At 53.3% G+C, this 16,794-nt stretch overlaps 1 protein-coding gene across 2 annotated transcripts; it reads left to right on the top strand.

Moving 5' to 3' along the window:
* Positions 1–9,593: 9,593 nt before the first annotated feature.
* Positions 9,594–10,600, top strand: Pop7 (POP7 homolog, ribonuclease P/MRP subunit). Of its 2 annotated transcripts, none has more exons than XM_013120739.3 (2): positions 9,594–9,802; positions 9,961–10,600. In XM_013120739.3, exon 2 carries the CDS (start codon positions 9,975–9,977, stop codon positions 10,395–10,397), a length of 423 nt encoding a protein of 140 aa, XP_012976193.1. In that variant the 5' UTR covers positions 9,594–9,802; positions 9,961–9,974; the 3' UTR covers positions 10,398–10,600. The 2 variants fall into 2 exon arrangements, with proteins under 2 accessions (XP_012976193.1, XP_005080474.1); XM_005080417.4 differs by having other exon boundaries at positions 9,595–9,802; positions 9,965–10,600.
* The last annotated feature ends 6,194 nt before the right edge of the window (positions 10,601–16,794 follow it).

Genomic DNA, 16,794 nt, shown 5'->3' with positions numbered 1-16,794 from the left:
GCACTTGACAATTGTGAATTAACTTCACAGTTTTCAAAGCATTTTCACGCTTTACCTCATTTGATCCCTCCTGCCAGCTCACCTAGGCAGGGGACTCCACTACATGGAAAATAAAGTTACAGCTTCCCTGCCAGGTACCCTGACACCCTCACCACCATCCAAGACTGACAGAGCATCCTGAGTGTTCAGGCTTCCTATGAGCCTGAAGCCGCTTTCAATTCCTTCTTAGACTCTGGGCTAATGACACTTGCTGAGAAAGGTCTCATGCTGTACCCAAAGCCTGCCTCAACTTAAAGCAGCCTTCCTGCTCCCTGGACGTTCCCATGTGGGCATGGGTTTCCATGTTCTGCATGTATCAGACTCACATGTGGATCTCACGCGTGCATGAGTGCAGAGGCCTGGGACTGATACCCGGTGTCTGCAGTTGTCCACCCCATTTACTGAGGCAGGGTCTCTCCATGAGGCAGAACGCTGTTTTGGCTCATCTAGCTAGCCCTCCTGCAGGAGGGGTTCTGTCTTCGAGGATGGCTGGGATGACGGGGAGCCTGCACGGCCATGTATGTGCTCAAACTTGTGTGTCACCTGTCTTACCTAGAGCTGAGCTGTTTTCTTTCCTCTCTCTTACTATTAGTGTATGAGGGGGGAGAGGCACGCACGGTGGGGGCAGAAGTGGGTTCCTGGGTCACCACTGGGCTGTGTTTCCTACCCTAAATGCCCGAATCAGACGAACAAGGCTAGTGAGGGCAACGTGGGGTCTGTTACTCACTGTCTCCACAAGCCGCTACTCGGCGATCACCAGGTGACAAAGCCAATTAACCAAGGTGAACACACTTTAAAGTTTTACTAGGATCCCCAAGTGGGACACTCAAGTCCCCCGGCCCACCCAGTCAACGGAGAGAAAGAATAAGGCAACTTCCTCAAATCCTCCCCCAATTCGGGATACTGATGTCCAACCTACAAAATAAAGCTGAGCTGGGTTGGAGTGTGGCTGGTCTGGGGCTGCAAGGGGAACAGGCGGGAGGGTGGGCGCCAGGCCAGGCCAGGCACAGGTCTAGATGGGTTGGGGGCTTGAGCAGAAACTGGCAGGCCAGCTTGGAGGGGAAACGGTGTTGGAAAGGGGCTTTTCCGGCAGGGGAGCACCCTTGAGCAGGGAGTAGGGAGGAGGGCCGGGGTGGTGGGGAAAGATCTGGCCACCAAGTATTTATTTAGCGTCTCCCCGGCAGAGCACTTGCAAGCTGTTTGGCAACTGTAGTAACTATTGGGTCTGACGGGGAACACAGAAGGGTCTCTCTCAACTCGAAAACAGAAATTAAGAGGAAGAATTCTCGGCAAACTGCGAGGGGCAGTGACCTGCAGCTGTCCCGTCTGGCGGGGACATATGGCCCGGGAAGAGCCTGGTCTAGTGTCAGGGAAGCCCAGCAGCCCCAGCTCAGACAGACAGGTGTCTCACGCGGCCGGACAACTGAGAACAGGGACCTCGATGACCAAGCACTTAGGTGGCGCTTGAAACGCAAGAAACCGAGGTGGAGACCCACCGAGGCGCTCGGGCGGCGGGCGGGCGGGCTAAGCTTCCGTGTCGGCCCGAGTGCTAGAACGCTTGGGCCAGCAGAGCCCCGCCAGGCCCGCCCGGTTCGGCGACCAGAACCACCGCGCCGCACGCTTGGCATGGAGCGGGGAGAGGGGGACACGGCCAGAAACGGGGAGGCCGGGGCGCGCGCGCGGGCGGGCGCTCCGCACACAGCAGAGGCCCGGTGCCCGGGGCGGGACATTTCGGGGGGCAGCCCTGGAGGGGCCCGGGAGACTGCGACCGTTAACTTGGGGCTGAGCCCGGGGAGGTGCGGGCGAGCGCGGGCCGGGAGGACGGCGTGCCCTTCAGGGAGGGGCGCAGGGGCGCGCGGACGGCCACCGAGTGTGTCCCTCCCGGGCCTCCCGCCCGAGGGGCAGCGCCCCCCTCCCCGCCCGCCCGCCCGCCCGGGCCGAGGCCGCGGGGCCCTCCGGGGACGGCCGGGGAGGGTCGGGTGGGCTCGCGCGGAGGCCGGCGCGCGTCCGAGGAGGAGGGGGAGGAGGCCCGCGCGCCGCGGCTCCGGCGAAGGCTCCCGGGCGGCCGCCGCGGGCGTCGGGGGCGGGCCTGCTCCGGCGCTCGCAGAGCTTACCGGGGGCGCGAGGTTCCCGGTCCCCCCGGGCGGCGGTGACCCGGGCGCGGCGGCGGCGGGGGCGGGGGCGGGTGGCGCGCGGCGGGGCCGGGACGGCGGCGGCGGCGGCGGCGGCGGGGGGACGGGGGGCGCTGGCGCTCCCGCGGCGGCCGCTCCTCTCTGTTTGTGTTTGTAGCAAGATGGCTGCCCGCCTCGTACCACGTGACGCGGACGCGGGGCCGCCCCCTCCGACGCCGCCGCCGCCGCCGCCGCGCTCCCGGACTCCGACCCGCCCGGGGCGCCCCCCGCGCCCGCCCGCCCGCCCGCCCGCGGCCCCCGGGCATCGCTCCCGCCGCACCCCGCGCGCCGTGCCCCCGGGGGCGCACCCCGACACCCGTCACGTGCCGGGGCGCCCTGCAGCTGGGGGGGGTTCCCGCCTCCCCGCCCCCCTCCCGGCCCCGCCTCCGCCGGGGAGCCCGCCGGGGTTACAGGCGACGATGCTCTCAGATCCCGAAGGGTCCCGCGGGACGCTCTGGGGCTCCGGGGACGCGGGCGTGCGCGGGGATTTAGAAGCCGAGGCTGTGTGCTGGGCGACAGGGTTTCCGGGTAGGCTGGGAAGTCGAGGCTGGAGCATCGGTTGTTCGAAGCCAGCCTGGGCTGCAGACTAAGACGTCCCCGCCCGACCCCACGTCGGTCTCCCTCTGTCTCCGCGAGGTCCAGCCCTTAGGAGCGGTTTCCAGGCCAGCCCGGGCGTGAGACCTTGTCTCGAGAAATAAACCCAAGAAAGTTGGAGGTGGCCCGTGCTGCGATCCCAGCCCTCGAGAGGCAGAGACAGAAGGGTCGGGAGTTCCAAGCCAGCCTTGGCTACGAGCTGTTGCGTCTGAGAGTGTTTTTTTTTTTTTCAGTTTAAAAGATTCAGAAGTGACTTTTCCTCAAGACAGATGAACCCAGGATGTAAAAGTTTGGCGTGTGCCTTCATGGTTTTCTTTGGAAGTGTGTTTCCTCCCTCTCGCCCTTCTTATGTACGTGTGTACGTGTGTGTGCGTGTGTGTGCATGTCTGTGCGTGTGTGCGTGCGCGCGTGTGTGTTTCCTTTCTTCCTTCTTGCTTCTGTTGTGTTTTTTCGTTTGTTCTGAGACACAGCCTCACTACATAGCCTTTGCTATGTGCACCAGGCTGGCCTTCAGCCCAGAGAACCTCTTGCCTCTGCCTCCCCGTGGCTTAGTTTTTGAAACAGCCCGGGTGGCCCCTCCACTAACCTGGAGATAATGGTGATCTTCTTGCCGCTGCCTCCAGGTGCTCGGCTTTGCGGACATGCCCCTCCGTGCCCGGCACAGTTTTGAACGTTGTTTCTGGGAAGTGCCATTAGCTCCTGTGCCAAGCAGGCCTCGCCACACTGGAGGTTGGCAGTGCACTCCTGCAGTCCTAGTAGTTAGGAAGTTGGTGGAGACAGGAACATCAGGAGTTCAAGGCCTGCCCAGGCAACTTGAGCCCTTGTCTAAAAAAAACCAAAAAACTAAGTACCCAAAAGGCTCATGATTTTGCTGACTTTTGCCCTGAGCCAAAAGCAGTAAAAGATGGAAACAACATAGATGTGCCTTTTTCTTCTTTTTAAAGAGAAAAAAATTTAAATGTAATTCTGTGAATGTGTGTATCTGTAAGGGTGTGTGCACATGAGTGCAGGTACCCAAGGAAGCCAGAAGAGGGCGCCAATCCCCTGAAGCTGGAGTTAACAGGCGGTTGAGAGCTGCCTGACAAGGGTACTGGGAACTAAACTTGGGTTCTCTGCAGGTCATCTTCTAGTCTAGAGGTTCCCAACCTGTGGGTTGTGACACCAAAAGGACCATCAGAAAGCACAGATATTGCAGTTATGAAGTAGCAATGAAATAATGCTATGGTTGGGGGTCATCCCAGCATGAAGAACGGTGTTAAAGGGTTGCAGCCTTAGGAAGGCTGAGAACCACTGCTCCAGCCCTCATGGTAGTTTATCTAAAGCCTTCGTTGGGGCACTGATGTGGCTCAGCCGAACTGCAATTGCATAGAATCCCCCAGGGAGGGGCTGGGGGTGTGGCTCAAGAGGAAGAGTGCTTGCTTAGTTTGTGCAAAACCCTGAATTCACTCCATAACAACATAGAGAAAGGAGAGACAGAGAACGGGGGGGGGGGGGGGGGAGACTTGGGGATGGAAAGAAGGGCGGGGCGGGGTGGGTCTTAGACACAGAGAGAGAGGGACTTGGGCATGGAAAGAAGGGCGGGGCGGGGCGGGGCGGGGCTGGAGTTAGGAACGTAAATGAGAGGGGACAGTGAATAATGGACTCCTACTGAGATCAGGCAGTGCAAAGTGAACCCTGGCAGAAAAGCATGAACTTGGGTTGAGAGCTTTGATTCCCACTGTAAAGCCCAGAAAGTTATTTAACCATTTGTGCCCATGTTCGTCATGTGTGTGAACCTGCCATGACACACATGGAGAGGTCCCAGGACAACTTGCAGGAGTTGGCAAAGCTCAGGTCACCAGCCTGGGCACCGAGTGCCTTCCCAGTGGTCACACACATCTATGTATGTGTGTGCTTACACATGTATATGTTGATTGGTTTAGGTGTGTGTGTGTGTACACAGAGTGTTTTCTGTTTTAAAGATTAGACATGACTACATCAAAACTTTTTTTTAAAAAGATATGTCTACAGAATTCTGCCAGTATGTACACTTACGTGCCGGAAGAGGGCGCCAGATCTTATTATAGATGGTTGTGAGGCACCATGTGGTTGCTGGGAATTGAACTCAGGACCTCTGGAAGATCAGCCAGTGCTCTTAACCTCTGACCCATCTCTCCAGTCCTACTGTGTTTTCTTTTTGGCAGTGGTAGGTACTAAATCCAGAGCTTCTGATATACTAAACAAGTATTCTACCACGGAGATCTGTTTCCAGTTCCTGGACTTTGTTTGGGTAGTTGGTCGGTTAGGTTTTGGTTTTCTTGAGACAAGGTGTCTCTATAGGTAGCTCAGGGTGGCCTTAAATCCACAGGGATCCTTCTGCTTCAGTTGTCTGAGTTTTGGGACTACAGGTGTACACCACTATAAATCTAGCTGGTAAAACAGAACTTTAATTATGTTTGAAACACACACAGCTTGACTCATGGAATGCTCATTTACACACTGTGTTTGTTGTTTTGTGAGTTTTGTTCTTTTTTGTTTGTTGGTTTTGTTTTTTGTAATGGTGTCGATGTGCTTTGTTTGGTTTTTTGTTTGTTTGGTTTAGTCTCTTGGGATCCAGTCTTGTAATGTATCCCTGGCTGGCCTTGAACAATGAGCAATCTTCCTGGCTATACCTCCCAATGCTGCCATTACAGGTGTGGACCATTATACTCCAAACCCTTACTGTAAGTGGTGGGATGTCATGGACCTTCAAGTTAACTTTCTTGTAACAACCAAGTTCTTCGGTCCACTGAGCATAACTGTTGTCATACTTAAAGCTAGGGGGTGTGACCCACAGGCACAGGGAGCTCCCTGTCCCCACTCTCGTCAAACCACGACCAGGGTTACAAGCACACATCCCCACACTCGGCTTTACATTTTATTTGGGTCCTGGGGAATCAAACTCAGTCAGTGCTGTGTCAACTGCGCCCTGCTCCCAGTCCCATACATAACTAGTTTTCTCACAGCTCAAGATGTTTCCTTGGGCCAACTCTCACTGCTGAGTAACGTTCCGTGATGGCTATTTCACAGTTTGGTTTTTTAATCATTTATTACCTGAAAGACATCATGCCTTTCCAACTGTGGGCTATTCCATGTAAGCCTGCTGTGGACATTCCTGTCACTTCTGCATAGGCTTATGTTTGTTCGTTTGAGTTTTTGCTGCTTTTCGGTCCTGGTGCTTCAGCACACCCAGATAGGGCACCCCCAGCCTAGGGCAGCACCTTTTGCTGTTGGTTTGGTTTGGCTTTGAGACGGCCTTGCTGTACCGCCAGGCCAGCCTGACGCCTGCGACCCTCCCATCTGCGTGCTGCCCCTCTCCCTGTAGAGTCTTTAAGTGCTTGGAGGTGCTCTTCTCGGGTCACATGGAGTTTTTTTTGTTTGTTTGTTTTTTTGTTTTTTTCCGAGACAGGGTTTCTCTGTGTAGTCCTGGCTGTTCTGCAACTCATTGTATAGTCCAGGCTGGCCTCAAACTAACAGAGATCTGCCTGCCTCTGCCTCCCGAGTGCTGGTATTAAAGGCCTGTGTCATGACTGCCAGATTTTAGAAGTATTTTCTAGAATGATACCTTGATAACTTTTCCTAGGAAGATACATGCAAATATCTATTCACCCACAACCAAACAATTCCACCAAAGTCCAAAGTGGAGAAGCAATGGATTTCCTAGGGTCACTTGCAGGAGCATGGATGACTCAAAGGCGGCTGTGTCACTAAAAGGCCTACGTCACATGGGTGATGACTCATGAAAGCTGCATCTCTGGGGCTTCCTGTGGGACTTGTGGAGGGAGCTTGGGTTTTCCGACTTTAAACTAGTATATATACACTACTGAGGGCGTGTCGAGATCTCTCTCTCTCTCTGTGTGTGCATGTGTGTGTGTGTGTGTGTGTGTGTGTGCGCGTGCGTGTGTGTTTCTCTGTCTCTGTCTCAATCCTGTCTTGTGTCTTGGGGATAGAATTGAGAACTAGCTCTACCAACATCAACCCCCTTATTAATTTTGTTAGTTTCAGGAACTTTCTGAGCTTTGCATGTTTCATCTATTTCCTGAGTCTTTTTTTTTTTTTTTCTTCCCCAGACAGGGATTCTCTGTGACTTTGGAGGCTCTCCTGGAACTCACTCTGTAGACCAGGCTGGCTCTGAACTCACAGAGATCCGCCTGCCTCTGCCTCCTGAATGCTGGGATTAAAGGCGTGCGCCACCAATGCCTGGTGTATTTCCTGAGTCTTAAAAGAGTCTCCTTCTAAGACAATGTTTGGAGGGAAAAGCCACACAATAAATGACTGAACCATTTCACATTTCAGAAATCTAGCAAGTGAGATCCTGTTTTTTCTGCATTTCTATTTGAACTTGATATTGTCAAGATTTTCCTTTTTCTTTCTTTCCTTTCCTTTTTATTTTTTAAAACAGAGACTCAAACTGTGTAGCTGAGAATGACCTTGAACTTCTGATCCTCCTGCTAGGATTACAGGTGCCCCATTTCTGGTTTATGCCTTTCGTGGGATGGAACCCAGGGTTTCCTGTACACTACACAGCATTCTACCAATAGAGCCACAGTCTAGCCCTTCTCTGTGGATTCAATGTGCAATTCCCTAACAGGCAGCCATATTGAACATCTTGGAGGTACGTAGCATCCTTATGCCCCCTTGCTGAACTGTCCAAGATGCCTGCTTATTTTGTAATTGAGTTGTTTCTTTTCTTTCCTTCCTTCCCTCAATTTTTTTGTTTTGTTTTGTTTTGTTTTGTTTTTGGAGACAAGTGCCAGGAGGACCAAGTATGGGCCACCACACCCAGGGTCTTGTTTTCGTACTATTTTAGTCTTTCATGAAAGTTTAATTTTCGAGACAGGGTCTTCCGTTGCAGTCTGGCACTCTCTAGCTCGAGCTGGCCTCAAACCCTCAACGGTCCTCCTGCCTCAGCTTCTTTTTTTTTTTTTTTTTTTTTTTTTGGTTTTTCGAGACAGGGTTTCTCTGTGACTTTGGAGGCTGTCCTGGAACTCGCTTGGTAGTCCAGGCTGGTCTCGAACTTACAGAGATCCGCCTGCCTCTGTCTCCCGAGTGCTGGGATTAAAGGCGTGTGCCACCAAGGCCCGGCGCCTGCCTCAGCTTCTTAAGTGCTTGTATTACAGGTGTCCAGCCGCAACGGTTTTTAAGTTGTATTTTTACATTATTTATTTAAAGTGTGTTTGGGTAGTGCATGTATGGAGAGGTCAGAGGACAACTTGTAGGAATGCATTTTTTTCCTCCTTCTACTATGTGGGCCCTATGGACACAGCTCTGGTCCTTAGGCTTCAAAGTAGGTGTCTTTACTTACAGACCCTCCAGCCTTGAAATTCGAATGGACTACAATTTATCTTCGTCCCCCACCCATCTCTTGACTTTTTTTGATTAGTCTCTTGGAATTTATTTATATTTTATGCACATTAGTGTTTTGCCATGGGTTTCAGGTCCTCTGGAACTGGAGTTACAGACAGTTGTGACCTGCCGTGGGTGCTCGGAATTGAACCCGGGTCCTCCGGAAGAGCAGCCAGTGCTCTCACCTGCTGAGCCGTCTCTCCAGCCCGACTAGCCTCTTGAAGGGTTCCCTTGTATTTTCCCCAGAAGGTTTCAAGCTATCAGCGTCTCATTTAGGCCCATTGTGGTCTGCCCCTTCATACGCTTTAGGATGGACTTATCAGGATGGCACAGTGGTGCCCACCTGTAACGCTAGAACTGGGGAGGCCAGGACACGAGGAACTCGAATTCTAGGCTAGCCTGAGGCACATAGCTAAACCCTGTCCTCCCCACCCAAAAAGATTCCTGGTTTATATCTGCAACTCTTTCTGAGGATTCACCTAAAAATGTCATTGAATATATAGATCAACTTGGAGCAAGCATGTCTAGAATGTCAAGCCTCCCATTTCAACATAAATCCAGAGGCTAGGGATGTATCTCAACTGATGGTGCCTGCTAATCCTGGCACTCACAAGGTGGAGGCAGGGGGATCAGAAGTTCACGGTTGCGGGGTGGCGCACGATTTCAATCCCAGCACTCGGGAGGCAGCGGCTGGCGGATCTCTGTATGTTCGAGGCCAGCCTGGTCTACAGAACGAGTGCCAAGACAGCCTCCAAAACAATACAGAGAAACCCTGTTTCGAAACGCATCCCCTCCCCCCGCCGCAAAAAAAAAAGTTCACGGTCATCTTTGGCTGTATAACACGGATCAAAGTTCTCTTTCTGCCTAGGCAGGTGGTCTGGGGGCGTAGTACGAGGTCCCAAATACAGGTTTTACTCATTTCTGCGGAACTGTCCAAAGGCTTTTCCAGTCTGGGCAGAGAGCCAGGTCCACTACGAAGGGGCTAGGAACCCAATTACCGCAGTCCCCGTCCCTTCCCGCCAGGGGGCAGCGCGTCGTGACTCGCGGGGAGCCGCAGACGCTCGGCGCCTAGAGCGGATCCCTCGCAGAGGGCGTTGTCCGAGGTGGACACCCGGCCTTGACTCGATCCCTCCGACCTCTCTGCGTCCGGGGCTGCCGGGACGGCGGGAGGGAGGTCAGCGGTCGACACTGTGGACCCCAGACTGGCCTCCCGGCCCCTGCCCCGCCCCGCCCCGAACCCCCCCTTCCTGATCTGCAAGTCTCGAGGACCCTTTCCCGCCTGGATCCTCGCGCCACGCCCCCTCCTCTCGGCCCCGCCCTTATCGATTAGCCCCACCTCTGACAGCTCAGCCCCGCCCTCCAGACCGCCGGGAGTCGGGAAGTCTCGCGAGACTGAGGTTCCCTTGCGCGCGCGCAGGAGGGAAGCGGGGGCGGGGGGGAGGGGCACGGAGGCCGGGAAGGCTACGCGAGCCGGCGACCGTCGGTTCCGGCTTGGGGACGGGGGCGCGCGTGCGCACGGCGTGGCCCCCGGCCGGCGTCCGTGTTCCGAGCGCGTCCTCGTCCTTTTCCCCGAGGGTCGCGTCGGCGGGCGAGGCGCACGCGGGTGGAGGGGCGCTGTGGGACGGAGCGAGCAGGTAGGCGCGGGCGCGCCGCGAGCGGGAGCCACGTGACGAGTGAGCGCAGGCCGGGCGGGGAGAGGGCGGAAGTGGGGGCGCGGAGCGGCGGGGGCGCCCCCTTGCGGCCGCGGCGAGCGGGGCGCGCGGGCCCTGAGTCTCGCCGCGTGTCCTCCGAGCCAGGGCCCAGGCCATGGCGGACAGCAGAGAGCCCCGCGCGGCCGTCGAGGCGGAGCTGGACCCCGTGGAGTACACGCTCCGGAAGCGTCTCCCGCACCGCCTGCCGCGCAGGCCCAACGACATCTACGTCAACATGAAGACGGACTTCAAGGCCCAGCTGGCCCGCTGCCAGAGGCTGCTGGACGGGGGCGGCCGGGGCCAGGGCGCGTGCGCCGAGATCTACATCCACGGCTTGGGCCTGGCCATCAACCGCGCCATCAACATCGCCCTGCAGCTGCAGGCCGGCAGCTTCGGGGCCCTCCAGGTGGCCGCCAATACCTCCACCGTGGAGCTGGTGGATGAGCTGGAGCCGGACACCGACGCCCGAGAGCCGCTGACCAGGATCCGGAACAACTCGGCCATCCACATCCGGGTCTTCAGGGTCACGCCCAAGTAATGGAAGCGAAGCCGCGCTCACGCCCCGGCTCCCTGGCGTCCGGGCTCGCCCGCGCGGCGCTCGTTCGGGCGAGGACCTGCCGCCAGAGCCTCGCAAGGGCAAAGCGCGGCGCTTCAGCCTCGAGGACTGCAAATGAGCCCGGAAGTGCATCCTCCCCGCCCCGAACAATAAAAGCGCCCGTTTGTGCTGCTGCCCGGCCCGCAGCCTCCGCTTCCTGGTTTGGTTGTGTGCGCGCTAGGGTAGGAGCGGTCGGAAACTGCGAGAACTTAGGCCCAGGGACAGAACCCACCACACGGGGTCCCAGGGTGGCGTGAATCAAACGCGAGAGCGTCCCCGAAGCTCGGTTCAGCGTGCTCCCTGGAGACCCGAGAGTAGACACGTCTACTGAGCTAACTGCACCCGGGAGGATCAGGCGCCTCTCGCACGTTCCCAGGTTTGGGACAGGTTTGAAGCTGAAGGAAGTGGGTTGTGGACACAGCTCATCCGGGGAATTGTGACTGGCGTTACCTAGTTGCCTGGCACAGGGCTGGGCAGCAGGTCCATCCCCTGGTGACCACAAGGAGGAGGACTGGGGAGATGCTCATCGGGAAAACTCTTGCCAGACAATCTTTTTTTTTTTTAATTTTTAATTGTTTTGGTTTTACGAGACAGGGTTTCTCTGTATTGTTTTGGAGGCTGTCGGTCCAGCCCGGCCTCGAACTCACAGAGATCCGCCTGCCTCTGCCTCCCGAGTGCTGGGATTAAAGGCGTGCGCCACCACCGCCCAGCTTGCCAGACAATCTTAAGTACCTGAGTTTGGATACCCGGGACCCACCTCACGCCAGGCACTCAGTGCTCACATCTGACTCCTGTGCTCCTCTAAGGAGACGGGTGACAGACTGGAGGGTTAGCCGCCCTGGCCTCAACCGACAGAAACCCTGTCTCTAAGTGGAAGGTGAGGGCTGATGCCTAAAGTCCTTTGCCTACACTGTGGCACATGTACCCAAACTCACACCACACAGGCACGCAAAAACACAGAGGAAGACTAGCTTTCTAAAGTCAGCTCCTTGAACTGACCTTTCCGTAGAGGGTTAGCTGAGGTGGGAAGAGGTGGTCTGAATGTGAACGGCACCATTCCATGGGCAGGGGCCCAGACTAAAAGGACAAATGGGAGAGCCCCGGTGAGATGACTCGGGGTTATAGGCAACCGTGACAACCTGAGTTCACTCCCCAGAGCCCATGTGATGGGAGAGAACCAACTCCTGAAAGTTATCTCCTGAGATGTTTGCTAGCTTTAGGACATACACAGTGGATCACAGCTTTGTTTTGGGAAAGCCAACTAGCCTAAGGGGGATGGAACACACCTCTAATCTCAACACTTCCGAGGCGGGCACGAGGGTGGTGAGTTTGAGACCAGCCTTCGCTACATAGCAAATTCAAGGTCAGCCTGAGCCACAGATCGAGATGCCGTCTCAAAAGCAAACAAAAACTCAGAAGAGGAAACCAGTAGAGTGAAGATGGCTTAGAGAATTAGAGGAAAATCTGCCAGCCACACATGACAGGAGATTAGTGCCTAGGATCACTAAGATCTTCCCCAGTCAGAGAAATCACGTTATCAGTTAATGGGCTGATATACTGACTCCAAAGTATCAGAGAGAACTGGGTGGTACATGGGCTCGGTGGTTAAAAACATCGTTTGCTTTTCCAGAGGACTCCGTTCAATCCCCAGAACCCACAGGGTTACTCCAGGTCCAGGGCATCCAACACCACCTTCTGGCCTCCCTGGGCACCAGGCACACACATGGTGCACATACAAACATGCAGGCAAACACAAAAAAATCTTTAGCTGGGCATTGGTGGCACACGCCTTTAATCCCAGCACTCAGGAGGCAGAGGCAGGCAGATCTCTGTGAGTTCAAGGCCAGTCTCATCTAGAGTGAGTTCCAGGACAATCTGGGCTGCTACACAGAGAAATCTTATCTAGAAAAACAATTTATACATACATACGCATATAATTTTTTTTTTTTTGGTTTTTCGAAACAGGGTTTCTCTGTATTGTTTTGGAGGCTGTCCTGGAACTCGCTCTGTAGACCAGGCTGGCCTCGAACTCACAGAGATCCGCCTGCCTCTGCCTCCCGAGTGCTGGGATTAAAGGCGTGCGCCACCAACGCCCGGCTATATTTGTTTTCTTAAAGATAGAGTTTCTCTGTGTAGCTTTGTAGACCAGGCTCATATAATTTTTCTTAAAAAGAAAGCACTCAAAGGAATAAATAGTTTGGTCAATGAATATTTGAAAAAAAGTCAACACTCTTTAACTATTAGGAAATGCACCCTAGTCAGGAATGCTGTGAAGAAAACAAGTTTAAATGCTGCCAAGGATGTGGGGAGGACTCCTTGTACACTGGTGGGAGGGTAAACTGGTGCAGCCACTGGTGGAATCAGTACGGGGGGGGTTCTCAGACTAAAAGAACCACAGCTGCTGTATGGCCAGCTACCCCACTCCTTGACATATCCCCAGGGCGCCAAGTCAGCATGCAGCGGGTTCCTGCCCACCCATGTCTGCTGCTGCACTATGCAGGGCGCAGAAGCAGCCCAGGTGTCTGGCCCAGGTGGTGGATGAGGGAGGTGCATCAGGGCAAGTGAGAGGGAAAAGGCCCTGGCCTCCGAGCTTGACAGCCTGATCTCTAGGGCCCACATGGTGACTCCTGCAAGTTGTCCTCTTTGAGAGCCCACACAGGAACACACACAAACTGAAATTCAAACACATAATAACATATCTTTTTTTTTTTTTTTTTTTTTTTTTTTTGGTTTTTCGAGACAGGGTTTCTCTGTGGCTTTGGAGGCTGTCCTGGAACTCGCTTGGTAGTACAGGCTGGTCTCGAACTCACAGAGATCCACCTGCCTCTGCCTCCCGAGTGCTGGGATTAAAGGCGTGCGCCACCAACGCCCGGCTCATAATAACATATCTTACAAAGAGGGAAAATATGGTTCTTATAATGGGTTTTTATACAACTGTAAAGACAAATGAAATTATGACATTTGCAGGAATATGGAGGGAGCAAGAGACCATTAAGTGGGAAAAGCCAGATTCAGAAAATAAAATAGCATGCATTTTCCCTTATTCACAGAATGCAGATTTTTCTTACTATTGGTGTTTGTGTTGCATATATGTGTGTGTTGCATGTATGTGTGTGCATGTGTGTTGCATGTGTGTGCATGTATGTGTGTTTCATGTATGTGTGCATGCACAAGTGTGTTGCATGCATGTGTGTTGCATGTATATGTATGCACATGTGTGTATGCATGTGTGTTGCATGCATGTGTGTGTTGCATGTATGTGTATGTGCGCAGGCTAGAGGTTGATGCTATGTGTCTTTGTCACTTGTTACCTTAGCTTTGAGACAGGGTCTCTCACTGAAACTTCAGCTTATCTCTGTTGAGCCGGCCATCAAACTTGAGGGAGCCCCCGTCTTGTTCCCTCACCCCTGTGGGTGGCATGTTGCCATGTGCAGCTTTTTGAATGGGTGCTAAGGAACTGGGGGGGGTCACAAGGAGAGAACAAGGCTGTGGTGTTTGAATGTCATTGGCCCCCATAAGCTCATAGGGAGTGGCGCTATTAGGAGGTGTGGCTTTGTTGGAGGAGGTGTGTCACTCTGGAGGTGGGTTTTGAGGTCTCATATGTGCTCAATCCACAAACAGTGCCTTAGTTCACTTCCTGTTGCCTGTGTATCAAGGTGTAGCCAGCACCATGGCTGCTGCGTGCTGCCATGGTAATGGACTAAACTCTAAACTGTGAGCCACCACCTCAGCTAAATGTTTCCTTTATAAGAGCTGCTGTGAGCCGGGCATTGGTTGCGCACGCCTTTAATCCCAGCACTCGGGAGGCAGAGGCAGGCGAATCTCTGTGAGTTTGAGGCCAGCCTGGTCTACAAAGCGAGTTCCAGGACAGCTTCCAAGACAATACAGAGAAACCCTGTCTCGAAAAACCAAAAAAAAAAAAGGAGCTGCTGTGGTTCAAGTATGATGTGTACAGGATAATGCTCATGCCAATCAGATGTCCATTTGTTACTGTGTTTGTTAACAACCCTCAATCTTAGTGTTATAAACTCCACTTAAAACTGATTAAAGTCTCATTCTTGTCAAAAAAAAAAAAGAGCTGCTGTGGTAATGGTGTCTCTTGAAAGCAACAGAAACCCTAACTAAGACAAAGATATACATACCATACACACACACACACACACACACACACACACACACACACATCAAGTGAAGCTGTTTGGTGAGAAGGGAGTCAGCAAGGAGGGGGACACCGGGGGGGGGTGGGGCACGTAAGAAGAAAGCACACTGACATATGTGCATGAAGACTCCACAGTGCAGGGCGGGGGGGGCACGTAAGAAGAAAGCACACTGACATATGTGCATGAAGACTCCACAGTGCAGGGCGGGGGGGCACGTAAGAAGAAAGCACACTGACATATGTGCATGAAGACTCCACAGTGCAGGGGCGGGGGGCACGTAAGAAGAAAGCACACTGACATATGTGCATGAAGACTCCACAGTGCAGGGCGGGGGAGGGGGCACAGTGCTGGAGCCTGCTTTACTACACACAAAACCCAGTTACCCCCAGAGTTTCACAAATGCAACACGGACCACAAACCTGTGATCCCAATGCTTGGGATATGGAGACAGGAGATCAGAAGCTAAAGGTGAGTTCCATGGTGAGTTTAAGGTCAGGCTGGGGTACATGGATACACACACACACACACACACACACACATACACACACATATATACATATATACACATACACACACATATATATACACATATACATACATACACACATATGTGTATATATACATACACATGAAAATGTCACAGTAAAACCCATTCATTTGTATGCTAACAAAAAAGTGAAGTGTTTTAAAAAGTGGAGCATGACTGAGTGGTGGTGCACGCCTTTAATCCCAGCACCTCAGAGGCAGAGGCAGGCAGATCTCTGTGAATTCGAGGCCAGCCTGGTCTACAGATTTAGTTCCAGGACAGCCAGGACTATACAGAGAAAACCTGTTTTAGGGCTGGAGAGACAGCAGCTCAGTGGTTAAGAACACTGGCTGCTCTTTCAAAGGACAGGGTTCAATTCCCAGCACTTACAACTGTCTGTGATTCCAGTTCCAGGGGACCCAACACCGTTGCACAGACGTACATGCAGGCAAAACACCAATGCATATAAAATAAAACGAATAAGCTTAAAAGGGGGCTGGAGAGATGGCTCACCGGTTAAGAGCACTGACTGCTCTTCCAGAGGTCCTGAGTTCAATTACCAGTAACCACATGGTGGCTCACAACCATCTGTAATGAGATCTAGTGCCCTCTTCTGGCCTGCAGGTATACATGCAGGCTTAAATAAACTAAAATAAGGAGAGAGACAGAGAGACAGAGACAGAGAGAGAGAGAGAGAGAGAGAGAGAGAGAGAGAGAGAGAGAGAGAGAGAGAGAGAGAGACCCTGTCTCGAAAAACCAAAACCAACCACCAAACAAGTGGAGCACGGTGCTACGGTCTCACACCTGTAATTCCTGGCTCAATACCAGCAGCGGAGAGGGGCTGGAGAGACGGCCCAGTGGTCAAGAGTCAGTACTGTTTCGGCAGATGATTCAAGTAAGGTTCGCAGCTCCCAAGCTGAGAGGCTCACAACTGCAGTCCCAGGCCCAGGGGATCTTATGTCCTCTTCACACCTTCACAGGAACTTGCACTCACTTGCACACAGACATACATGCAATTAAAAACAAAATGAATCTCCAAAAATAATTAAATCTTCCAGCTAAGGTTATCCAGAGTCTTAATCTCTACACTCAGGAGGCAGAGGCAGGTAGATCTCTGTGAGCTGGAGGCCAGCCTGGTCTACATAGTGTTCCAGGCTAGCCATAACTACATAGAAAGACTGTCTACAAACATATCCAAGAGTTCTTTTCTTAGCATTATCCCCATAAGGAATACAGCATGTCTACTATTTACATAGCATTCTGTATTTTAAGTAACCTAGAGATGAGAGAGAAGACACCAGTTTCAGGAATTCCCCGTGTGGGCTCACTTGCTTATATACATATGGATTTACAGGTAGGGCGTCCTGACAAGTGTGTATGCAATTTGAGTGTATGTGGGTACGACTGTGTGAGGGTGTGTGTCAATGTGGAGGCCTCCTTCTTACCTGCTCTCCACTATTTATTAAGGCTTTGTCTCTCCATGGAAACAGAACTTAGTTATTCCAGCTAGTAAAGAGAGCCAGCTCGGCCGGGACATCTCTGTGTCTGCCTCCTGAGTGCTGGCATTGCAAGGGGAGGGAAAACTACACCTGCCCAGCATTTATGTGAGTGCCGAGGCCCTAAACTCTGGTCCCCATGCTCACACAGGAAGTGA

The sequence above is a fragment of the Mesocricetus auratus genome, unplaced genomic scaffold (genome assembly GCF_017639785.1).
Source record: "Mesocricetus auratus isolate SY011 unplaced genomic scaffold, BCM_Maur_2.0 Super-Scaffold_100025, whole genome shotgun sequence".
In the NCBI taxonomy this organism is placed as follows: domain Eukaryota; kingdom Metazoa; phylum Chordata; class Mammalia; order Rodentia; family Cricetidae; genus Mesocricetus; species Mesocricetus auratus.
The sequence above is the reverse complement of the archived record's forward strand: the minus strand, read 5'-3'. Positions and strand labels throughout refer to the sequence as shown.

Excerpts from the sequence above, each read along its gene's own strand:
- Pop7 (XM_013120739.3), top strand. The coding sequence starts at position 9,975 with ATGGCGGACAGCAGAGAGCCCCGCGCGGCCGTCGAGGCGGAGCTGGAC.